The sequence below is a fragment of the Grus americana genome, chromosome 2 (assembly GCF_028858705.1).
Source record: "Grus americana isolate bGruAme1 chromosome 2, bGruAme1.mat, whole genome shotgun sequence".
Classification (NCBI taxonomy): domain Eukaryota; kingdom Metazoa; phylum Chordata; class Aves; order Gruiformes; family Gruidae; genus Grus; species Grus americana.
In genome coordinates this window covers 636,934-657,097 of record NC_072853.1, presented here as the reverse complement: position 1 = coordinate 657,097, position 20,164 = coordinate 636,934, and the positions used below count along the sequence as shown (strand labels likewise).

Genomic DNA, 20,164 nt, shown 5'->3' with positions numbered 1-20,164 from the left:
TCCTCTGAACTCCTCAACTCGAGCGAGAGCCAGACCGGAGCCGGCCTCGCCAGCAGCCGCCGCCTCCTACCACACAGCAGCCGTCCCCGGCCGCGAGGATGGAGGAGGAGAGCGCGAGCGCACGTGCCCATGGGAAATGAGGGAGGTCAGGAGCGACAGCCCCCCGAAAACTTTCGGGCAAGCGTTCCCCCTGGCCAGAAACGCAGCAGCTGCGTTCAGACAGGGGTCAGATGCCTCCCTTCTTCCATCCGGGCTGGATCCCTCCCTGTGACGGGCATCACGCGCCGGCCAAGGGCTTTGCCCCTTCCTGGAGCATCCCTGCCGGTACCAGAGAAGCCCATCGCTCCCAGCAATCCAGCTGCTGGAGCTGCAAGCAGGAACCACGCGGTTATCAGGCTACACGGGTGGGCAGAGAGGGCGGCAGCACGACCCGGCCGGAGCTGCCTCTCCAGGGCTGCGTTGGGAGCACGGGGCCGTGCCCAGGCCAAGCGGCAGCTTACCTTCTCCTGCAAGACGCCTCCACGCTCCTTGAGGAGGGAGTTGATCATGACGGTGGCTGCTCGGGAACAGTTCTTATCGGGGTCCGCCAGCCCCTCGAACATGGCGAGCAGGAGGCTCATCAGCTGGTCCGGGGGGACGCGCTTCCCGATCACCTGTGGGGAGGGAAGCGGGGTGAAGCAGCGGGGCGAAGCAGCGGGGCGAAGCAGCGGGGCTGTGTCGGTCTCTGCAGAGCGCCGTCCCTTCGCCGATGCCGGCACAGCCCGGACAAAGGGCCCCCCACACAGCTTCGGCCCGATGCCGTTCCTTGGCTTAGCGCCCTGCAGGAACATCAGCCCAAATCGGTGGAAACGGAGGGGAGCCAGGGCTGGACCACAGCCCCAAAGGGGGCAAGAGGCCACCTGCCCCTCCCTGCTGGCCAGTGCGGCCGGATAACCCGGGGCTCTCTCGGGATGGGGTGGAACAACACGACCAAGCCCTGAACGCTGCTCTGGCCACCACCCGACAGCTCGGAGGAAGCTCCCCCAGGTGCCATCGTGCTCTCCAGACCCAAGGGTGGAATAAGCTGCTCGGTAGGGGAGCTAGTAGGGGGAATGTCCGTTAGAGCCACAATATTTGAGGAATGGCAGCTTTTCCAGGACAAAAAAGATACTACCAGCTTCTGTACAGCTACCAGTCCTTCTGGAGCAACACTTGCAGAGCTCTCGGCATGGAAAACGGCCATCAAAGAGGAGCTGGACTGTGCAGCTCAAGAGCAGAGTGGCCACCCCTCCTCAGCACTCAGATCACTGTGGTTTGGAGTCACGTTTGGACCCTTTTGGGTGTCGAGTACTGGCACTGAACAGCTTGACCAACACGGCTGCCGTGCTGGGAGGCAGCCAGGAGCCCAGCAGCTCCTGAGCCAACCACCCCACGCTCCACAGGAAAGCACAGCCGGCGACGGAACCTCAAGGGCTTCCCGGGGCCAGCAGCTTCCACTGAGGAGCACGATGTACCCAAGTCTCCCCCCTGGAGTGTGCGGGGCCCCAGGCAGGTCCCGCAGGGCAGAGCTGGACCACCTCCACCTTAGCTTTTGGATGACACGGACACAAACTATTTGCGTTATCTACAGCAAAGTAAGATTGCGACCCCGACACTTGGGAGCGTTGATGGCAGAAGAGTTCAGGCTGCCCGTCAGAGCTCTGAAGGGATGCACTGAGCCACGGCGCAGCCAGGCACGAGTCCCTGCCGGTGTCCTCTGTGCCCCCTGTGTCTGCACGGATGCCCGTGTTGGGGCCCTCCTGCCCAAAGCGGGGACCAGCAGCTTCCCAGCGGGGCTGAGAGGCTCCGAGCATCCCCTGCCCAGGCCAGGAGAGTTCTCCAGCTGGAGGAGACCTCAACGGCTTGTTTCCTGGTGCAAGGCTGGGGCTCCCCAGCAGCCTCCAGACCATGTGGCTGGTCCGGACAGATCATCAAGTCCTCTGCAGCTCCCGCTCCACAGCTCCACCACCCTGCAAAGCCCAGGGCCGTGCTGGATTTGCCCTCCACCTTACCATGGCGATGTTGTTGCAGGTATGGAAGAGAATGGTGAAGTCGGGCTCCTCCAGGCCTTTCTTCAGCGCTTTCAGTCCCTCCACCATCTCATCTCTGTAATCCCGGGCGAAACCTGGATTCAGAGGGAGCATTCGGTGGACACCGTTCCTCGTTTTACACCCACGTGCTGCAGAGAGCTGGGTTTTACTCATGAGCTGGCTCAGCTTTCAGGAAGGAGCCAAGAAACCAAAGCTGCTGCCAAGGGCCAGAAGAGCTTGCCCTGCAAGGAGCCACACTGCTCTGCAGAGCAGGACCCGGACAAAGTCCTGGCGCTGTAGGGACTGTGCTTGTTCAGTGCCTCCATCTGAAGAGGAGGACTGACCTCTCCTGGAGAGAGGGAGAACGCCAGGCTGAACAGCGGGCTCGGAAACCTGCTCGTCTGCGCTCGAGCGTCGGAGAGAGCCTCTGAAACCCAAAGGCTTCAGCGATGTTCTCCACCAGCCCTGCTTCTGCAGCAAACCGCGGTCACGGGTTACTCCTTTGGGATCACGTACGTGGAGGGATGGGACCTGCACCCCTCTGCCCGGTCGCGGAGAAGAGGGCTCCTGCCGCCGGCACCGACCGCCCGAGCGGCGAAACCAGCCTGCACCGCCCGCGCACCCACCTTCGTAGCACAGCTGGATGTAGAGCAGGCAGTGGACACAGTCGATGGCGTGCTGGCGAACGCTGGCCAGGGAGTCTGAGCAGCGCGGGGAGAAGAGCGCGATCAGGACGCCGAGGTTGTAGAACGGGATGACGGTCTGTAGGGATGACAAACGCAAGCGACGCTAGCAAGGACAGTGCGGGGCCATGAGTGCAGCGAAGCCCACCTCCGCACCCCCGCCGGGAGGGACGCCCGCACGAGCCCCAGCAAGGCTGAGCACAGCAGGAAGACAGACGCTCGAGCACCGGGTTTACTTACGCTGACGTTCAGCTTGTTCAGGTAGAAATCCAGCAAGGCGGCGCTGACCTCCACCGCTCGCTGCCGCTCGTGTTCCTTGTTCGACTTGATCCAGGGGCCTAAATGCTACAGGGGAAGAAGCACGAGGAAGGAGAGCTGAAGCTCGGCTGCTTTGCCATGTGCAGCCAAGCGACCCGTGGTGCACGCATGGACCCCGCCAGCTTATCCTGCCTCATGTCCAGGACAGCGCTGGGTCTGTGCCTCCTGGGGAGGCTGCGTGTGCGTCCCCCCACTACCGGAGACCACGTGCTGGCCACCCTCCTCGGGCAGCAGCAGCCGTGCCCAAAGGGGAAACCGCGGGCGTCCTCCCCTAGAGACCTTGCCCCGACCAGGCAGCGCAAACGCCACGCCAGAGCAGCCGTGCCGCACACCCAGCCTCGGCGGGAGGGGGACTGGGCTCACACTGGCCCTCCCGTCACACGGAGGGGCGAGCACCAGTCTCGCCGATTCCCGCTCTGGGTCCAAAGCTGCCTCTGCCTCGTGACCTCTGGCCGGCAGGCAGGCGCCTCGGCTTCCCCGCTCCCCCCCCCGAGAACCCACCGGGGCCAGTCTGCACCCACCGCAAACATGTCCTGCAGCCCGTGGGGGGTCAGGTTCCTCTGCAGGAGACTCTTCAGCAGGTCTTTAAGGGCACTGATGGTGTCACCATACAGCATCTAAGGGGGAAAGAGCAATGGCAGGCTATGCAAGCACTGCCCCGCAGCCCAGGCAGGCAGAGAACTCTGCACCTATTCTCAGCTGGCGCTGGGTGCCAAGCTGCAGCCACCTCCAGCTAAGCAGGAAACCCAGTTTGCAAAATCCACCTTCACGGGAAGGGCCGGGCACACGGCAGGAGTCAGTAGAGCGGTGGCCGTGACCTGCGGGCAGGGCCGGCAGCTAGCCAGAGCCGAGCACGCCAGCACAGGCGCTCCACCGTAGGCTTCCTGAGGGGAATTTGGTCCTTCTCCCACTTAGGAATAAATTCCAGGAGCCCAGTCTAAATGAGCCCTTTGAAGATGCTTACAGTTTCCTCCCAGGACTTATTTTGGGATAAACTTCAAAAAATAAAAGCTACAAAGTTCCATAGGATGAAAAGGAAAGGAAAAAAAGATTATTAACTGAAAGTCTCAGGCCAGATGCCTGCAAACACTAGCCAGGGACGGCCAGAGCCCCAGGCTCCTGCTCTGCAGCTCACCTTGAAGGAGCCGCAGCAGCGGCAGGCGGTACGGCGGAGCTCAGGGCTGCTCTGCAGCCACCCAGCAGCTGCAACAACTTCATTAGCAGCATGTTATTTTCATTCATTAAGCACTCAACCACAACTGAGAAGCAGCTGCAGCCTTTCAAAAGCTAGTTATGTAAAGGCCCCTTCTACCCTGCAGGGTTTCCAGGATCATTTGATTTTTCCCCTCGAGGGAGTTCATGCTCTTATTAGCAGCATTTGGACTTGCTGATAAGCTCGTATTTTCTCACTTGCTATCAGCGCACAGAAGGGCCAGGCTTTTTCAAGAGATAAGTGAGCAGAGGAAGCGGTGCAGCTTGCTTCCCCCGAGGTGCCCAGCTGAATTGAAAACAGGCCTTTCCCACGGCTGAGCCGCTGCCCGGGCGACGCTGGGGCCACCGGACCCGATGGTCACGGGACCGTGAAGAGGCATCTGCGCGCTGCCCCGAAACCAATGTCCCGGAGCAGCCGTGACCGCGGCTCCCGCGCCGCACAACAAAGCCGTATCACCCTGACGGGTCGCGAGCGACCTGACGTTTGCTCCGTGTCGGCTTTGTGCTGCCAACACTAGCTTGAGCGTGGGAGCAACTCCCCGCCTCAGCCTGCCAGGGCCGGATCCCGCACCTCTTTGTGTAAGGTATCGCCTCCGTTCTCATCCTTCTCCATCGGCGGCAGGGCAAGCACGCTAGCAAGGCACGTATCAATCAGCTCTGTCCTGTCGGGGTCACTGAGGTGGGGCTCCAGGATGCTGACCCCGGGTTAAGGAAGCAACACGGATGCTATGAGCGCGCCTTTCACCCGGGTACGCAGGGAAGAAGGATTTTAGTATGCGTTCCTGCTGACCAGACTCCATACTAAGTGGCACCGGCTTTAATCGGAAGCAGGCAGAGTGTTCCCAGTATCTGTGTCAGGAGCTGTGACGTGCTGAGTATTTTTAACCGGAGCTCAGAAGTCATCTTTGCGTAACTGAGAGCGCAGTGCCCTTGGCTCCGGTTTGTCTGAAGAACGTTTACTGCAGAGTCACACGAGCACTGAGCCCGAGCGTGCTGGGAAAGCCAGCCGGCCGTGCCAACCACAGCCTCCAGTCCCGGAGCATCTAGCACAGCTCTGTGAGCGCGTCCCCCGCGGGCGAGCGCCTCGGCTCTGCCGTCAGACCCACAGGGCAAACTGGGGAGCGGGGCCAGGCTCTGCGGGCGCAGCAGCTCGGCGAGCGCTGTCCTGCAAGCGGCATTGCCGCGGGGACGGGCGCAGAGGAAGGATACACCAGGTACGTGCAGGTGATCATCGCCCGCTGGCGAACCGGCGTCCGCATCGCCTCCAGCGGTTCTGCCTTTATGAACTCCTGGAAGGCAGAACAAGGCAATGGTTACGGGCACATCCACCCCCGTCCCGCTCTGGGCACGGGCCGAGCTTTGGGGTGACTGCTGCCTCCAAGGCCAGGCTCCCCAAGACAGCGAGCCGGGAGCCACACCGCATCACCCTGACACCCCAAACGCTGCACAAGAGCCCCACGCCTTGGGCAACACGGCCGTGGAGATGCAGCGGCATCGCTCACCTGCAAGCCTGCCATTTGCTCGCAGCAAGCCATCCTCCCACCGCTCAGCCCCCTCCCGAAGGGCAGGCCAGCACCCTGCCCCGGCAGATGGGGCTCGGCAGGGCACGCTCATACCCGCCCTTCCCACACGGCTCCCAGACCGCAGCTCTGGAGATGGAGCAGCTACCCCTGTGCTTAACCCTCCGCAGCACGGGTTGGGAACCTGCCCCGGTGCCCTCTGGGCCGCCCCCCAGGGCTTGCTCTTACCACCATCTGGGCCACAAGCTCAGCTTTGCGGGAGAAGACGAAGTCCCCACACTTCACGCCGTTGTAGATGGCTTGGCTGATCATGCAGATGCTCCGGATGAGGCACAGCTTCAGGGTCAGGTCCTGAGAGCAGAACCCAGGGTGAGAAGCGAAGGCCAGGCTTACCACACAACCATAACTCGTCATCCCACCCAGCACCGGTGTCCCTCCGTGAAAACTGGTGCTCAGGCTGAGCTCAACAGCTCGGCCAGTGCTGTTAGCAGCGTGTGGGCTCCACTCTCTGCTCTTTATTCACATTACAGGCTCTCTGGTGACCGGGGAGCAGAAGGGCACCCTGTCACGGCTGGCCACCCCCGTGTCACAGACTGCGGGACACCAGGAGCCTCTGCCCTGGCAGCACCTGGGAAGAGGACAGACCCTCAGGGTCTCCCCAGCCAGCGCCCCGAGCACACACACACGCTCAAGGCAACTCCAGAAGTTGCCAGGAGCTTTTCCTCCTACGCAGCTCGGGGTCTAGGAGGGTCGACACGGGGTCGAGAGGAGGCACCCCAATTAAAAGCGCTCCCCCGGTCCCAGCCCTCGCCCCCGCTGCTCGCAGGCGAGCTCCTCGGGAGGGCAGGGAGCCAGGGGAGGGCTGGAGCGAGAAGGTCCCTGGCTCAGGGGCCAGAGACGCTCTGCAGAAGCTGTTAGTGCCAGCAGGAGCCCAGAAGGAAAACGCATTAGTGGAGCCCAGAGGAGGAGTCCTTGGCCTGACAGTTCAACTTGACAAATGCCATTTTTCTTGTTCAGCCTTTAAAGAGAAAAGGATAAAAATACAGCCCCTCGTTGCCCCCAGGACAGTAATCTAGGTTTTAATACGTGCCCATTGAGTGATTGCTCCAGGGGGAAGCAGGAAAATCAGTTTAGTTGATTTGAGCAGAGCGGTGGGTTGCAGCTCGGTCTCTGGAGCCCCCAGGCTTCCCCAGCAAAGCACGTGTGCGGGGAGACGGAGGGGCTGCCCGACCTCCGCGGGCAGGGGAGGCGAGCACCGTGCCATACCGGAGCCCTGGAGCGGCTCCGGGGAGGGAAGCCCAGCCCTCGCACGGCTCGTCTTGCCCGGAGCGCAAACCCGAAGGGGCTCATCCCCTCCCCGGGACGGCTCTGTGGGCTCCAGCCACCCAGAGCTCGCAGGAAGGGCACGGCCCCAGCGGAACGGGTGGAAGGCGACAGGCTTGGGTCTGCCCACAGGCAGCGAGCTCGGCCGCAGGCACCCGTGGGAGGCCAACACGGCCTTTGGTCAGCTCAGCGTTTCACCACGGTGGTGCCCACCCGAGCCACGCTTTCACCTATGGCTCCTGCCCTGCCAGAAAGGCTTTTTTCTCTTCCCCTCTGCTGTGAGTTTTAGCACTTTCAGATAACGGTTCCAGCACAGAGGGCCAGGCTGGGGGCTCAGGGCCCCACGGGCAGAGGGGTGCTGCTGGGAGCACAGCATGGGGCTGCTCTCAAGGGGAACCCAGAGCGAGAGGCAGAGACAGCAGGAAAGAGCAGAGAGTAGTTCAGATTTAATGCCTCACACTGTACCTTGGTCTCTACCTTTATTCCCAGAACCTGAACAAGTGAAAAAACAAAACACGTTAGCAACGCACGAGCGAGCAGACTCCGCAGGGGCTGCCCGCGGGACCCTTCGGGCAGGACATCCAGAGCAGCCTGCCCGCTCCAGCTCGCCCGGTGTGCTCTCCCTCCCCGGGGAGGACGGGACGTCCCAGCGCCTTACCTTGGTGTTGAAGTACTGGAAGATGTTCTTCAGGATGTCAGCTTCGATCCTGGACAGCACCAGCTCCTTGGGCGCGTACACAGCTACGTATCCATAGCAGAGGATGAGAGTGCTCTTTATTTTCTCCACTTCGTTGTCGCTACGGTCCTGTTACAGCAGATGAGAAAGTTAACGGGGGGGAAGCCAGGGCTGGCTCTTCCCAGGTCTCACGGGGTAGGCAGGCTCTGCCCGACCAGCCAAAGGTGCCCCCTCAAAGACAGGGCCCCTTCGAGCAGGTTTCGGACCTTCGCTTCCCCTCCTGTTGGTGGTGGCAGTGACCTCCAGAGCCCTGACGGAGCACCAGGCACCCGAGCGTGCGCTGCACGAACAGCACGGCTGTCCGAGGCACGAGCCCCAGTTCGCCATCATGCGTAACCTGGTGGAGCCCTGCAGGGAAGTGCGTGAGCCCCAGCCTGGCCAGGTTAACCTGGTTAACTGCTGGTTAACTACCCCGCTAGAGGTCAGCATCTGCTGCCCGTTAACCAGCGCTGCCGAAAGCTTCGCCTGCGCCGTCCCAGGGAGCAGTTCGTGGCTGACCGCCCTCGTACCATGGCAGGGACGAGGGCTGCACGAGGGCTTCCTCGGCCAGCTCCCGAGCTCTGGACACCTCTCCATCGTGGGCCAGGATCGCTTCCATGCCCGGCAGCGCTAATCCTGTCCCTCAAACAATCACTCTTAGAGACCGGGAATTCAAACAGCTGCCTGGGTCAGAAAATTTGAGGAAAGGCTTTTGCTGCCAGCGCTCGGGGCATGAAACACCCCCGTCTCCTGGGGCATGTGTGCGGTGGCAGGGCTCCTCCAGCCTGGGGAGCAAACAGCGAGGCGGGCAACAGCCAAACCACGCTCCGCATCAGGCCAGGGTCCCCCGACGGACACGGGAGCCAAGTTACAGCTTACTCGAGCCCACCCAGCGAGCGGCTTCACTGGGACGCGAGGCTGCGGGAGCGTACGGCCGGGAGCGAGGAGCTAACGCCAAGCAGCCTCTGATGCCAAGAGCAGCTCCCTGGAGAGGCGGAGGGTATCCCAGCCCCAAGCCAAAGGCACCGAGGCAGGAAATGAACTCCCGTCCCCAGGACCGCTCCAGCACACGCCGTATCTGAAGAAGCCCTCCTGAGCCTTTTGCTGCCGGCCGCGTCGCAGCAGGGGCCCTTTGGCTCTTACCTTGAAGATACTGAACAGTCCCACAGACTTCTTGAACACATCAGACCTAACAAAATCCTCCAGCTTGGCCAGGGTTTCCTCCAGGTGATTTATTGCACATATCCCAAAGCAGGAAGCAAGTCCCTGGAGGAGGCAGAGAAAACACATTAGCAGAAAGCTATTAATTCACCGGCCCGGCTGACACAAGAGAGCGCCTGGTTATTGGTTTCGTTCCCGGCACCTGAGCCGTGCCCAGCTGGGAGCAGTCCTGGCAGGCAGCACTCCCCTCTCCCAGAGCAGGGACTTGCCTCCAGGGGACACAGGGCACAATAACGCTGTCCCTGTCAGGGTGACAGGCTGGGACGCAGCTCCAGAGGAGCCGCGGGGGCAGGACAGGCACGGCACGGGCAGATGTCAGCCGCTCTGCGGAAGACGGGAGCCCGGTTGAGCGCTGCGGCTGGAAGCAAGAGCAAAGCAGGCTTAGCAGGTCCTGCCTTTCTGCTGAACCTCCAGGAGGTCTAGCAAGCTGGGCTGAAACTCCATAAACAGTTTATTCAAGAGCAGCCCTTGACGGAGCTGCAGAGGCTGGAGCAAAGCCAGGCACCGTCAGTTGTGTTTGCACTGCACTCACAGGCAGCTGCGTGCTGGGGGAGCGCTCGGCGGCGGGGCGATCCGGCCGGGCAGAGCAACGCGGCGCGGCGGCGCCGGCAGAGCGCAGGATCCCGTTCGGCCGAGTCTAAAGAGAAGGTGGGAGCGTGCGAAGCCGGAGCACAAATCTGGCCGGGAAGAGCTCAAGCCCCAACCTCAGCTCCAGGGCAGCGAAGGGGGGTTGGAGCTGGCAGGGAAGGAAACGCTGCGAACTGTCCCCAGCAGGTGCCTTTTCAGCAGGGTCTGTTGTGACAGGACAAGGGGGATGCTTTTAAACTAAAAGAGGGGAGATTCGGACTGGATCTAAGGAAGAAATTTTTTACCATGAGGGTGGTAACACTGGACCAGGTTGCCCAGAGAGGTGGGAGATGCCCCATCCCTGGAAACATTCATGGTCAGGTTGGACGGGGCTCTGAGCAACCTGGTCTAGGGGAAGATGTCCCAGCCCATGGCAGGGGGATGGACTAGGTGACCTTCAAAGGTCCCCTCCAACCCAAATCGTTCGATGACTGGAGCACATGAGCTGCAGGCTGCCCAGGAAAGGTGGAGCAGCATCCCCAGCTGCTCCAGCGACAGCAGCAGGTCTGTGGTGGTACGGTGGGCGTGAGGCTTGGTGGAGCACAGCACAGACAGAGATGTCACCAGAACACCCTGGTACAAAGGCCAAGGGCAAGGTCCTGCACGTGGGTCGGGGCAATCCCAGCACAACTCCAGGCTGGGCGGGGAATGGATGGAGAGCGGCCCTGGGGAGAAGGACTTGGGGTGGTGGGGGACGAGAAGCTCAACACGACCCGGCAACGTGTGAGTGCAGCCCAGAAAGCCACCCGTGTCCTGATATTACGTGATGTGAGGCAGAAATCCTTCCCTGTGAGGGTGCTGAGGCCCTGGCACAGGGTGCCCAGAGAAGCTGTGGCTGCCCCTGGCTCCCTGGCAGGGTTCAAGGCCAGGTTGGATGGGGCTTTGGGCAAGCTGGGCTGGTGGAGGGTGTCCCTGCCCATGGCAGGGGTGGCACTGGGTGGGCTGTGGGGTCCCTGCCCACCCAAACCACTCTGGGGTTCTGGGATTCTCCGGAGCTCAGAGAAACCCCTCACCAGCTGGAGATGCTCTGGGGAGCAGGGGGACGCACTGCCGCAGGGCCCTGGTGACACCAGCTCGGTGGGCTGCAGCCAGAGGAGCGGGAAGAGCCAGGTCCCCTCCGTGCCACAGGGACGGGACAACCCTTGATGGTCCAAGGGAGCAAGAGCTCAGACTGGAGACAAGAAGTCAGTGCTGCACAAGACGGGAACATTTTGTGATTCAGCCACGCTAATTTAACAGTTGGCTGTCAAAGCGGGGCGCTGAGCCCATCCGACCCCACGGCAAGCCAGGACAGGCAGCCAAGCCGGAAGAAAACTCCTGGCTTTTTTCCTGTGGCTCTGGCTTAACTCCCCAAACCTGTGGGGCCACAGAAGCCCCAGCCCAAGGACAGAGCAGGAGCCAAAAAGCCCATTCTGGCAGCAGGCAGCGGCTCGCCGGGCTGTCACGCAGGCAGGCTGCCGGGGACAGGACAGCGACGACAGCTCTGCCCACGAGACGGCACCTGGCAGGAACAGAGCCCCAGCAGCTCCAGACACATCCCAGGCCCTCACAGCACCCCCGTCCCTGAAACCTGCAGAGACCCTCCTGGCACCAAAGGATTTGTGGGTCCGTTCATGACGTTCAACAAGGCCAAGGGCAAGGTCCTGCACGTGGGTCGGGGCAATCCCAGCACAACTCCAGGCTGGGCAGGGAATGGATGGAGAGCAGCCCTGGGGAGAAGGACTGCAATTCAAAGATTTCCCTGAGGGAGCAGCTCTGCCAGCTCGCTCGGGGCCGGGGAACAGCACCCCGTCCCAGTGTGGGGCCACACACCACTTGAGACAGCGTCCCAAGGCACCCCGCACCTCACCCGGCTTCAGAGCCCTCTTGCCGTTGGGTGGCTGTCTTCGCTTTTCCGGGCCCACGCACCCATGCACCCCGACCTACCCACCAGGCCATTCTCCAGGAGCTGCAAGCCCGGGCCAGGCACAGCGGGACCAGAAAAGAGCGGTCAGCACGGTAGGACGGCTCTCCTGGACCGTCAGGATGACCCTTGGAATGTTTGGCGTAACTCCTCCTCACCTCCCTCTCCACCTCCTCGTGGTATCTGGCTGTTTCCAGGAGCTCCTGAAGCTGCTTTTGCACGAGGTCTTTGCTGGTGCACGCCCCGAGCGTCGTCCCGATGCATTTATACAGGAAGTTCTGGAAGAGCAAGAGGAAGGTCACCACCCCGTGAGACCCGGCTCGGTCTGCCTGCGAGGGCTCGGCAGGGTCACCCAGATTACCCCCAGATCACTCCTCACGGCACCCTGGAGGCGCGTGCCCTAAAGCAAAGCTGCAGGACAGAGCCCAGCCGTAAGCAGCACGGGGACAGAAGTCCCATCGCAGAGCGGCGCTTGGTCCAGGGAAGAGCCAACCGTGTTCACCAGAGCCAGGAATGGGTACAACGAAACCCTTGCTCCTGCCCAGGGAGAAACAAGGTCACCGCGACAGAGGGAGCACGAAGGCAGATTTTCCAGCGGTGCCCCCGCAGCCCCTGGTGCCCGGCCGAGCCGGGCTCAGCTCTGACTGCTCCTACACCCCTGCAGAAACACCACGTCCTTCAGCAGCTACCGGCACGTGGGAGACCTCTTCCCTCCTGACCCACCACAGCAAGACCTCCCCTGCCCTCACCAGCCGGAGGTTACAACTCGCAGCCCACCGGTGCGGTCAGAAATGGGGTCATTTGGTCCCTTCCCTTCTGCACCGGAGAGCTCTTGGCCCGCGTCAGCTCGCTTCTGTTACAGACCCGTTCACAGCAGATGTAACGCAAGCTGCAGAGACCACGGGCTGCGTCTGAAACAGCCCGGCCGGGACCTCTCGAGCCAGCGATTTGGCTGCGGACTGACGAGTATTCCATTTTCAAGGCTGCCCCGCCACCTCGCTAGTCTCCGGCTATTTCCTCCTCCCTCCTAACACCCCTTTCTTCAGCTGTTGGCAGAAGGATGCTTTCGGGAAGCATCGAGGGCTGGATCAGCCCTGCCCCTGCAAACACGCTGCAGCAGGACGGGCGCCACCAGCCCGTCCATCCCCCCGCTCCCCCACACGGTCACCTTCTCCAGCACGAAGCCGTTGTAGCTGTTCAGCTGCCTGCACATCTCCGTGGCAAAATGGCAAATCCACGTGTTGTCAGAAACGGCCACCAGCGTCTCCTGGAGGAACTGCGGGAGGAAGAGCCGTCAGCTGCAGGCGTCCCAGCAAACCTGCTCCCGGCTAAGCAAGGAGCCTCAGCCCGCAGTAAATTAAACACGGGGGGTTGTGTCAGATGTCCCCGTGCCCCTGCCTGCACCGAGCGAGCATGCGGCCCCGGATCCCTGCGGGAGGCTGCCCGGCACAGCAGGCTGCCCACCCCGGAGCGGCTCCCGCCGGCACGCAGCCATTCCCCCCACTCCAGAAACGTGCCCTTCTCCTCAGGGTCAGGTCTCTTCCAAGATAAACCACACCCCAGTAACACCGCCATCGCCAGAGGAGCGGGATGAGCCCTGCCAGCGCTAACTGCCCTATTTTAAGGCTCCCCAATTAAGCGGGGAGACACTCCTGGGACGGCCGTTCTCTGACCCGCCAGCCAGCCTGAAAGCTCGTTTTTAGCTTTTCCTGCAGGAACTGCGAGTCTCCCTCCGCGCTGACCCGCATCTCCACCTCTAAAGCGACGAGACCCAGCAGAGTGACAACGAGTGACCATCTCTGCCAGCCCGGTCGGGGGGGCGAAGGCGAATTCCTGCCCCCACAGACCCGGCTCAGAGGGGGCTCTGGAGCTGGCTGCCGCTTGCCCTCCCACCGCCCCGTTGCTTCCCCGGCACGGGGACCCTTACCAGCAGCAGCTTCTCTTCCCACTCCTTCTGGGACAGGGAACTCTCCGTGTTCTCTAGGAGAAAGCACATTTTTACACTCATTTCTCATCCTCACCGCACGTCCCGCAGCAGGGGTGGACCGCTCTCAAATGCTGTGTGTCTTGTACGTGATGCCACGGGGCTACCACCTGAGAGACGAAGGCTCTCCTGGTAGGAATTAGCGGCACCAGGGTGATTAAAGTCCTCAGTAAAACAGGAAACGGCACGTTTTCAGGGTGATCGGGCATGTGGGCAGTCCCCGCCCTGTTCCTGGGCACAAGCAGTCTGGTTTGGAGCAGGTGAGACCCCTTCCTACCTTCTATGTGCTCCACCAGGAGAGGGACCTGCTTGCTCCAAAGCTGGTCCAGCGCGGGGTGGACGCTGTAATGCAAGACGTTCAGCAGGCGCAGGGCGGCCATCCCCCGGCAGTCTCCTATGTACGGCTGTGAAGATACAACCTGAAAGTTCAGGGATGGAACAAAGGGTGTTAGTGCAGAGAAAGTCGTTTCCAGGTTGTAAGCCAGAAAATACGAGACAAAACACAAGAATGCAACACTGAGAGGCGACTGAGCTCTACACCTCAACGCAACTACAGCTTAGAGAAACGCTGTCAGGACAGGCTGCCTCTCCGTACCCCGGATTCAGGCCTGGGCGAAGGGGAGCAGAGCCCAGGCTCCCCGGGGCCGAGGAACAGTTTCTCAAAGCCCTGGAAGAACAGCTGGAGATGGGCGCTGCAGCACGCCCCGCTGACGTGGCTCTGGGTCTCCAGGAGGGAGTCTGAGCTTCCACGACCTAACAGGGACGCCTCTGCGTGCCACGGGGCCGGGGGTACACCCCAGCCAAGAGGTGCAGGACGGCTCTGGATACGGGCACCTCTGCGCCTGGAGCAGCGGGGCAAGACGGGGCGTTCACCCCGCGCGTCTGCTCGGGCAGGCTCAGCGCAGGCTTCCTTAGTCCATCTGGGACAGGGGAGGGGGGACAGTTTCTTTGGCCGCGCCGGTATAACCGGAGGAAGGAAGAGCTCTGCCTCCGGGCCACTCACCAGCAGTCTCGTCGTCAGAGCATAGGGCGAAGGAAGATTTGCTACGAACAGAAGGGAAAAAAGCGTAAGACAGCATCTCCCACCAGACGCCCTCGGAGCAGGCCAGCGACTGCCTGGCTTGCGGATGAGACCCAAGCTCGTGCGCTCGGCTGGCGTCTGCCGGGGAGGCCGGTACTGACCGTTCAGGTCGTAGCGGATAAGGGACGCGTTTTCTCCCTCCTCTTGCTTCTTCATGGCCAAATACATGAGGCTCTTGCAGAGCGGGGTCAGGGCGTTGGTGAACTGTATGGGGGTCACAAACTCCAGGAGGTACGGCCACAGAACCTGCGGGAGAAGGGGAGCATGGCACTCGCCCTGCCTGCTGGCACAGGGCACCCGGCAAGAGCCCGGCTGCGGGATGGAGACCCTGCACCGAAGCACGGGACCGAGAGGGAGAGGAGGGGGAGATGCCGGATCAAAGGTCTTTTGCTGAGGGGAAAAATCCCCGAGCCCCTTTATGTAGTGCTCTTCTTCAGGAAGGGAGAGGGCACAGAATCTCAGAATCATTTGGGTCGGAAAAGACATTTAAGATCATCAAATCCAACCGCTGTCTCTGCTCTGCTCCAGCAGCACTGAAGATCCAGCCCCAGAGTCTTCCCTTTCACAGAACCCCAGAGTGGTTTGGGTGGGCAGGGACCCCACAGCCCACCCAGTGCCACCCCTGCCATGGGCAGGGACACCCTCCACTAGCCCAGCTTGCCCAAAGCCCCATCCAACCTGGCCTTGAACCCTGCCAGGGAGCCAGGGGCAGCCACAGCTTCTCTGGGCACCCTGGGCCAGGGCCTCAGCACCCTCACAAGGAAGGATTTCTGCCTCACATCCCATCTCCATCTCCCCTCCTGCAGCTTCAGGCCATTCCCCTTGGCCTGTCACTCCCTGCCCTTGGCACCAGCCCCTCTCCAGCTTTCCTGGAGCCCCTGCAGGGACTGGAAGGGGCTCTAAGGTCTCCCCGCAGCCTTCTCTTCTCCAGGCTGAACCACCCCAACTCTCTCAGCCTGCAGAGGGTATGCCTGGGTCCTTGGGAGGACAGCATCCCCACCCAAACCTCTGCCCTGCTCTCGAGGGGAGGGGATGGTGCCAAGAGCTCCTGCAAGGGTTGGGAGCGGTGACAACCCGTCCCGCCTGGCAGACGGGGTGTCCTGCATGTCACACGGGTGGTACGGGCTGTGCCGAGGGCAGCGTGGGACCCCCAGCGCATGGTGCATGGACAGCGGCTCTGGGGCCAGCACCGACCACCCCAGAGGCAGAGAACGTGCAGACTCACGTTGTTCATCCTGTCGACAGTCGTGCTGAGGAGAAAGAGCGTATTGACGCTGATGCTCTGGACGCTGTCACTAGTGAGGTCATCGGCATCCGGCGGCTGTTTTTTGGGCTGCTGGAGGAGAAGGAAAGCGCAGGTCAGCACGGATGCTGCGGCAGGGCCGGAAGCCAGAGGCAGTTGGGTGACTCCATCAGCGAATGTGTTTCCCAAGCCGTCGAGCCAGCACGCCTGGCAAACAGCACGCCAGAAGGAAGGGGCAGAACCCAGAAACCTCCCGGTTCACGGCCCATCTCCAGCACACGCTCCAGCTCAGAGGGGCTGCAGAGCTCCCGCAGCCCGAACCATCACCCCGGCTCCTCTTTGAGGGGGAACGGGGTGAGCCCAAGGGTCGTTTTAGTTGTGTCCATGTCCTGCAGCCCAGCTAGAGGCAGCCAAGCCCCCAGGTAAGCAGCTACCCCCACCAAGGGGGCAGTAGCCTGACCCAGCCTGGCTACACTGGGGGCACGGAGCCGGTGGGAGGTGGAGGTCCTGCCAGCGCAGCCCCCATGTCCTTTGGATGCGGGGACAGCTGTCCCAGCAGCATCTCTCCTGCTCCCGAGGTTTGTCCCCGCTCCTCCTCGCTCCAGAGGCAGGAACCACGACGTGCCATGGGGGGAAGACAGGGAGCAAGCTGCGGCACTGGGGCGGTGGGGATGGCCAGGGGGACATCTGGAGGGTCTGGGGGGGGGAACCCTGCACGGGGAAAGAACTCTGGGGGTACAGCCGGTTCGGACACTTTGGTCCTAGAGCAAGGGCTGCCCTGGGGAGGGCTCAGGGTCAAGGCTGCAGGCGAAGTGAAACAACCCACGCAGGCTTCTGCCAGCCGCACCTCTCTGCCGACGACAGCGGTGGCCAGAGGCTGGACGGGAGAGCTCTGCAGGACACGCTGCACGACTAGAGACCCAGGTGCTGGGCTGCCTCCACCACGGGTCTGCCTAAACCGACGCTGCAGGGAGGCAGAGACGTGTGCGGCTGCAGACCAGGACTCGCCTAGCCCCACCCGGGTGCCCTTCTTTAGGGGTTTCATCCCACCTGGACGTGCTTACCGCATCCAAGGGAAGGGCACATTGGCGGACGAGGAACTCCATCATCGCCTCCCCGCCGGGCTGCTCCAGGTAGCCGTGGTGAGCCATGGCGCTGATCACCTGCACCATGGCCCGTTTCACCTGCACGGGCAGAGCGGCAGCATCAGCATCGGGGCGGAGGGGGGAAGCTGCGAGCAGGGGGGTTTCTGCCTGCTGCAGGGTCCTCCTCACAGCTGCCCTTCGCCACCGCCACCACCTCCTCGGTAGCGGGGAACGTCATTACGGGTCCTACGCAGCCCTTCAGCCCGCAGCAGCTGGGCACCGCACAGGGCAGCGGGGTCAGCTGCCCACGGCTCACGTCCGTGGGTTTGTCCAGAGGGGCCCGGACAGGAGTCCACGGCCACGCCACCCACGGCCACACCACCCACCGCACGCGGTTACGTCCGGCAAAACAAAGTTTGTGTTTTGCAAGCAGGACGCACCCTGCGACCGCGTGAGCTGAGTCACCAGCAGCCCGGCGCTTGGCAGCACCGTGCGTTCTCTTCATGGGCAGCACTCCAGGCAGGGACACGCTTCGCAGCTCAGACGCGCTCTCTGCACAGGGCACGGACGGAAAACCGAGCCCCAGCGTGCTCCCCCGTTACCAGGAAGGCACCTTCTGGGTGCGCTGGCAGAACTGCCAAAAGCCCAGCCAGCAGAGAGGTGAGCAGCAGGAGGCGGCGGAGGCCAGCGGGGCTGGCAGAGGCAGGGGGGGCACGGCTGTGCGGGGGCCCAGAAATAAACCCCCACCCCGAAGTACCCCGCAGAAGCTCAGCTTACCTTATTGTTGCTGTCTTGCAGAGGAAGCTTCATAGATGAAAGAATAAAAGGCTTTTTAATCTCCATTTGAGAGGCTGAAAAAAAGAAGACAGACTCTGAAGGTCGGCGATGTTCTCGAGCTGCTGATCCCGAACGCTCCGCTTCCCTGACAGGGAGGGCTTTGTCCCTCGTCCCCTTCCCAGCTGGCCAGGCCACCGGACGGGCTTCCTTCTCCCCTGACCCTGCAGCCAAGGACGGGCTCGTCCCCTCATCCTGCTCATCCCAGGTCCCAGCAGGGGAACGAGGGGATTCACGGAAAGAGACCCGTGGGAGGAAGGGGAGAGCCTGCCTGGAGCCCCTCCACACCCTCTGGCTTCGAGACCCCGACAGGGACCGCGGCCGGCTGGGTGGCAGCCGCCCCGGTACTCACGGGCACTGTTGATGATCTGCCTCATGATGAGCAGCGTCCCCACGCGCGTCCTCTCGTTGCTGCTCTCCAGCTTTGGGAGGAGGAAGGCCAGCACGCGGTCAGGGAAGGAGCAGGCTGTGGGAGCCAAACCAACCGTCACGGCCGCGCGTCGTCCCGGGGACGGCACACAGCCTAGAGATTTGGGGTGCGGGCACCGCATCCCCTACACGGGGGCGTCCCCCCTGCAGAACCCCACATGCAATTGGGGGCTGCGTGCCCACTACGCGCGGCAGGGCTTTGCCAGCGGCGTCAAACCGCGTGCGGTTCGGAAAGCGCTGCTCCTCCTGTCCCGGCCGGGCAGCTCCCCGGGGAAGCAGCCCACCAGCCCAGCTAACCAGCCCGTCCTGCTCTTCACATCCAGACCTGAGCCATTCTCCGGTGCTTTCAGCACATTTCCTGCGCTCCCTAGGGAGCCGAAGGAATTTAAATTATACCTTCCAACAAGCGCTGCCCCATCTGTCAAAACATTTTGATCGTTAAAAATAAAACCAGTCTATGGATGCCGAAATTGGAGCGATGCTCGTGGGCATTGGAGAGGCACGTTTGGGGAGGGATGGGCTGCTCCAAGACAGGGGAACCTCAAGTTTGCTCAGGCAAAGGCAGCCGGGCGGCAGGTTTGCCTTCAGGAACGCTGGCGAGAAAGGGACATCACCCAACTGTGACTCAGCAGCAGCCCGTCACACCACTGCTCTTTTTCTGGCAATTGCCCGCGCTTCTGTCTGCGCCGCAGCGCCTGGGCGAGGAGAGCCAGAAGCTGGGGAGCCAGGGCTCCAGCCGCGGAGCTCCATGCACAGGCTGGGAACGTACAAGCCCTAGGTCGGCCCGGTCCGTTTGCAGCAACCCAAAATAACAACTGCGTTAGCTGCACACGAGACACGGCAATGAGGAGCAGGGGTGAGCAGGGTACCCCGAAGTCCAGCTGCACCCACAGGCACGGCACGCTGTGGCACCTGCAGTGGTCTCAGCGGGCTGGGACAGTCTGAACGGCTCTGAGGAAACCTCTGAAACTGAGCCAGGCGCCGTCGGGAAGGTCCCCGGGAGGGGACAACGAGGCCTGAGCTGATGGCAAGCTGCCCCGTGCTCCTCCTCAAGGAGCTCCAGCGAGACGCTCTCCCGGGACGCTGCCTTTGGGGACAGGCGAAGCTACCGCCTTCGGCGAGCCCGATGCCACGGCTACAGCCCCGACGGCCACCGACACCCTCCCTCCCGCCTCCCCACCTGGCTAAGAGGTGTCCGCCACATCCCCCAAGCCCAGCTGAGACCAGGGGGAACAAATCCCTCCGTTCACCACGCACAACTCCTTGGAGAGGACCACGGAACAGTGGGAAAGCCGCTGGCCGCGGTGCAGCACACCCACACCTCTCCAGGCTTTGACCTGCAGGCGCAGCGGGCTTCGGGACAGCCACGCCGCGTCGTCCCTTACCCAGGACGGTGAAGCATCGAAGAACCTCAGTGTGATTTTTAACAGTCAGGGGGACGGATGGATCCGCAGGAGCACAGATCTGTCGGAAAAACAGCCACGGTCAGGGACATTACCTGGAACAGGCGCCAGCAGACCCAGTCCTGGAGAGGCAGGGCCGTGCTCGGCACAGGTGCGGTGCCGAGATTCGGGGCGGACAAAGCCCTGGGCCGGTGGACATGACAGCATCCCACGAGACGGATGCCCAGAGCAGCGCTTTCTGCCTGCTGCTGGCCGAGCGGCGCTCTGCCCGTGCCCACAGCAGGGTAACTCATCTCAGGGACAGCACTTGGGAACCGGGCGTCTGCTCAGGACTCACGGGCTCCCCTGTTCCCCACCACCCTGCCTCCCCTGGAACCTCTTCAAAACAAGTCAACCTTTCCGGGTGCTATTAAAATTCAGGCTCTTCATTCAACTTACACTAACGTTGCAGCAAGGACAACGCGCACCCGCCTGCTCTGGTCCGCCAAAAGGACCCTTTGGTCCGCAGCCCCGAGCGGCTTTTGCCTGTTGAAGC

At 62.3% G+C, this 20,164-nt stretch overlaps 1 protein-coding gene across 4 annotated transcripts in view; it reads right to left on the bottom strand.

Moving 5' to 3' along the window:
• Positions 1–20,164, bottom strand: part of MROH1 (maestro heat like repeat family member 1) — a 54,652-nt gene that overhangs the window by 21,552 nt on the left and 12,936 nt on the right. Inside the window, exons 10-31 of one of the 4 annotated variants that reach the window (XM_054815463.1) lie at positions 19,612–19,690; positions 18,150–18,263; positions 17,741–17,814; positions 16,943–17,062; positions 15,861–15,971; positions 14,737–14,881; positions 14,558–14,598; positions 13,832–13,973; positions 13,498–13,550; positions 12,739–12,846; positions 11,729–11,848; positions 8,963–9,085; positions 7,763–7,909; positions 7,570–7,596; positions 6,010–6,132; positions 5,471–5,550; positions 4,833–4,956; positions 3,571–3,666; positions 2,972–3,076; positions 2,675–2,810; positions 2,031–2,143; positions 501–653 (exon numbers count right to left, since the gene is read on the bottom strand). In XM_054815463.1, the coding sequence (XP_054671438.1) occupies positions 501–653; positions 2,031–2,143; positions 2,675–2,810; positions 2,972–3,076; positions 3,571–3,666; positions 4,833–4,956; positions 5,471–5,550; positions 6,010–6,132; positions 7,570–7,596; positions 7,763–7,909; positions 8,963–9,085; positions 11,729–11,848; positions 12,739–12,846; positions 13,498–13,550; positions 13,832–13,973; positions 14,558–14,598; positions 14,737–14,881; positions 15,861–15,971; positions 16,943–17,062; positions 17,741–17,814; positions 18,150–18,263; positions 19,612–19,690 (2,334 nt within the window). The remainder of the gene's footprint in view (positions 1–500; positions 654–2,030; positions 2,144–2,674; positions 2,811–2,971; positions 3,077–3,570; positions 3,667–4,832; positions 4,957–5,470; positions 5,551–6,009; positions 6,133–7,569; positions 7,597–7,762; positions 7,910–8,962; positions 9,086–11,728; positions 11,849–12,738; positions 12,847–13,497; positions 13,551–13,831; positions 13,974–14,557; positions 14,599–14,736; positions 14,882–15,860; positions 15,972–16,942; positions 17,063–17,740; positions 17,815–18,149; positions 18,264–19,611; positions 19,691–20,164) is intronic. The other 3 variants (XM_054815464.1, XM_054815465.1, XM_054815466.1) reach the window with 3 other exon arrangements.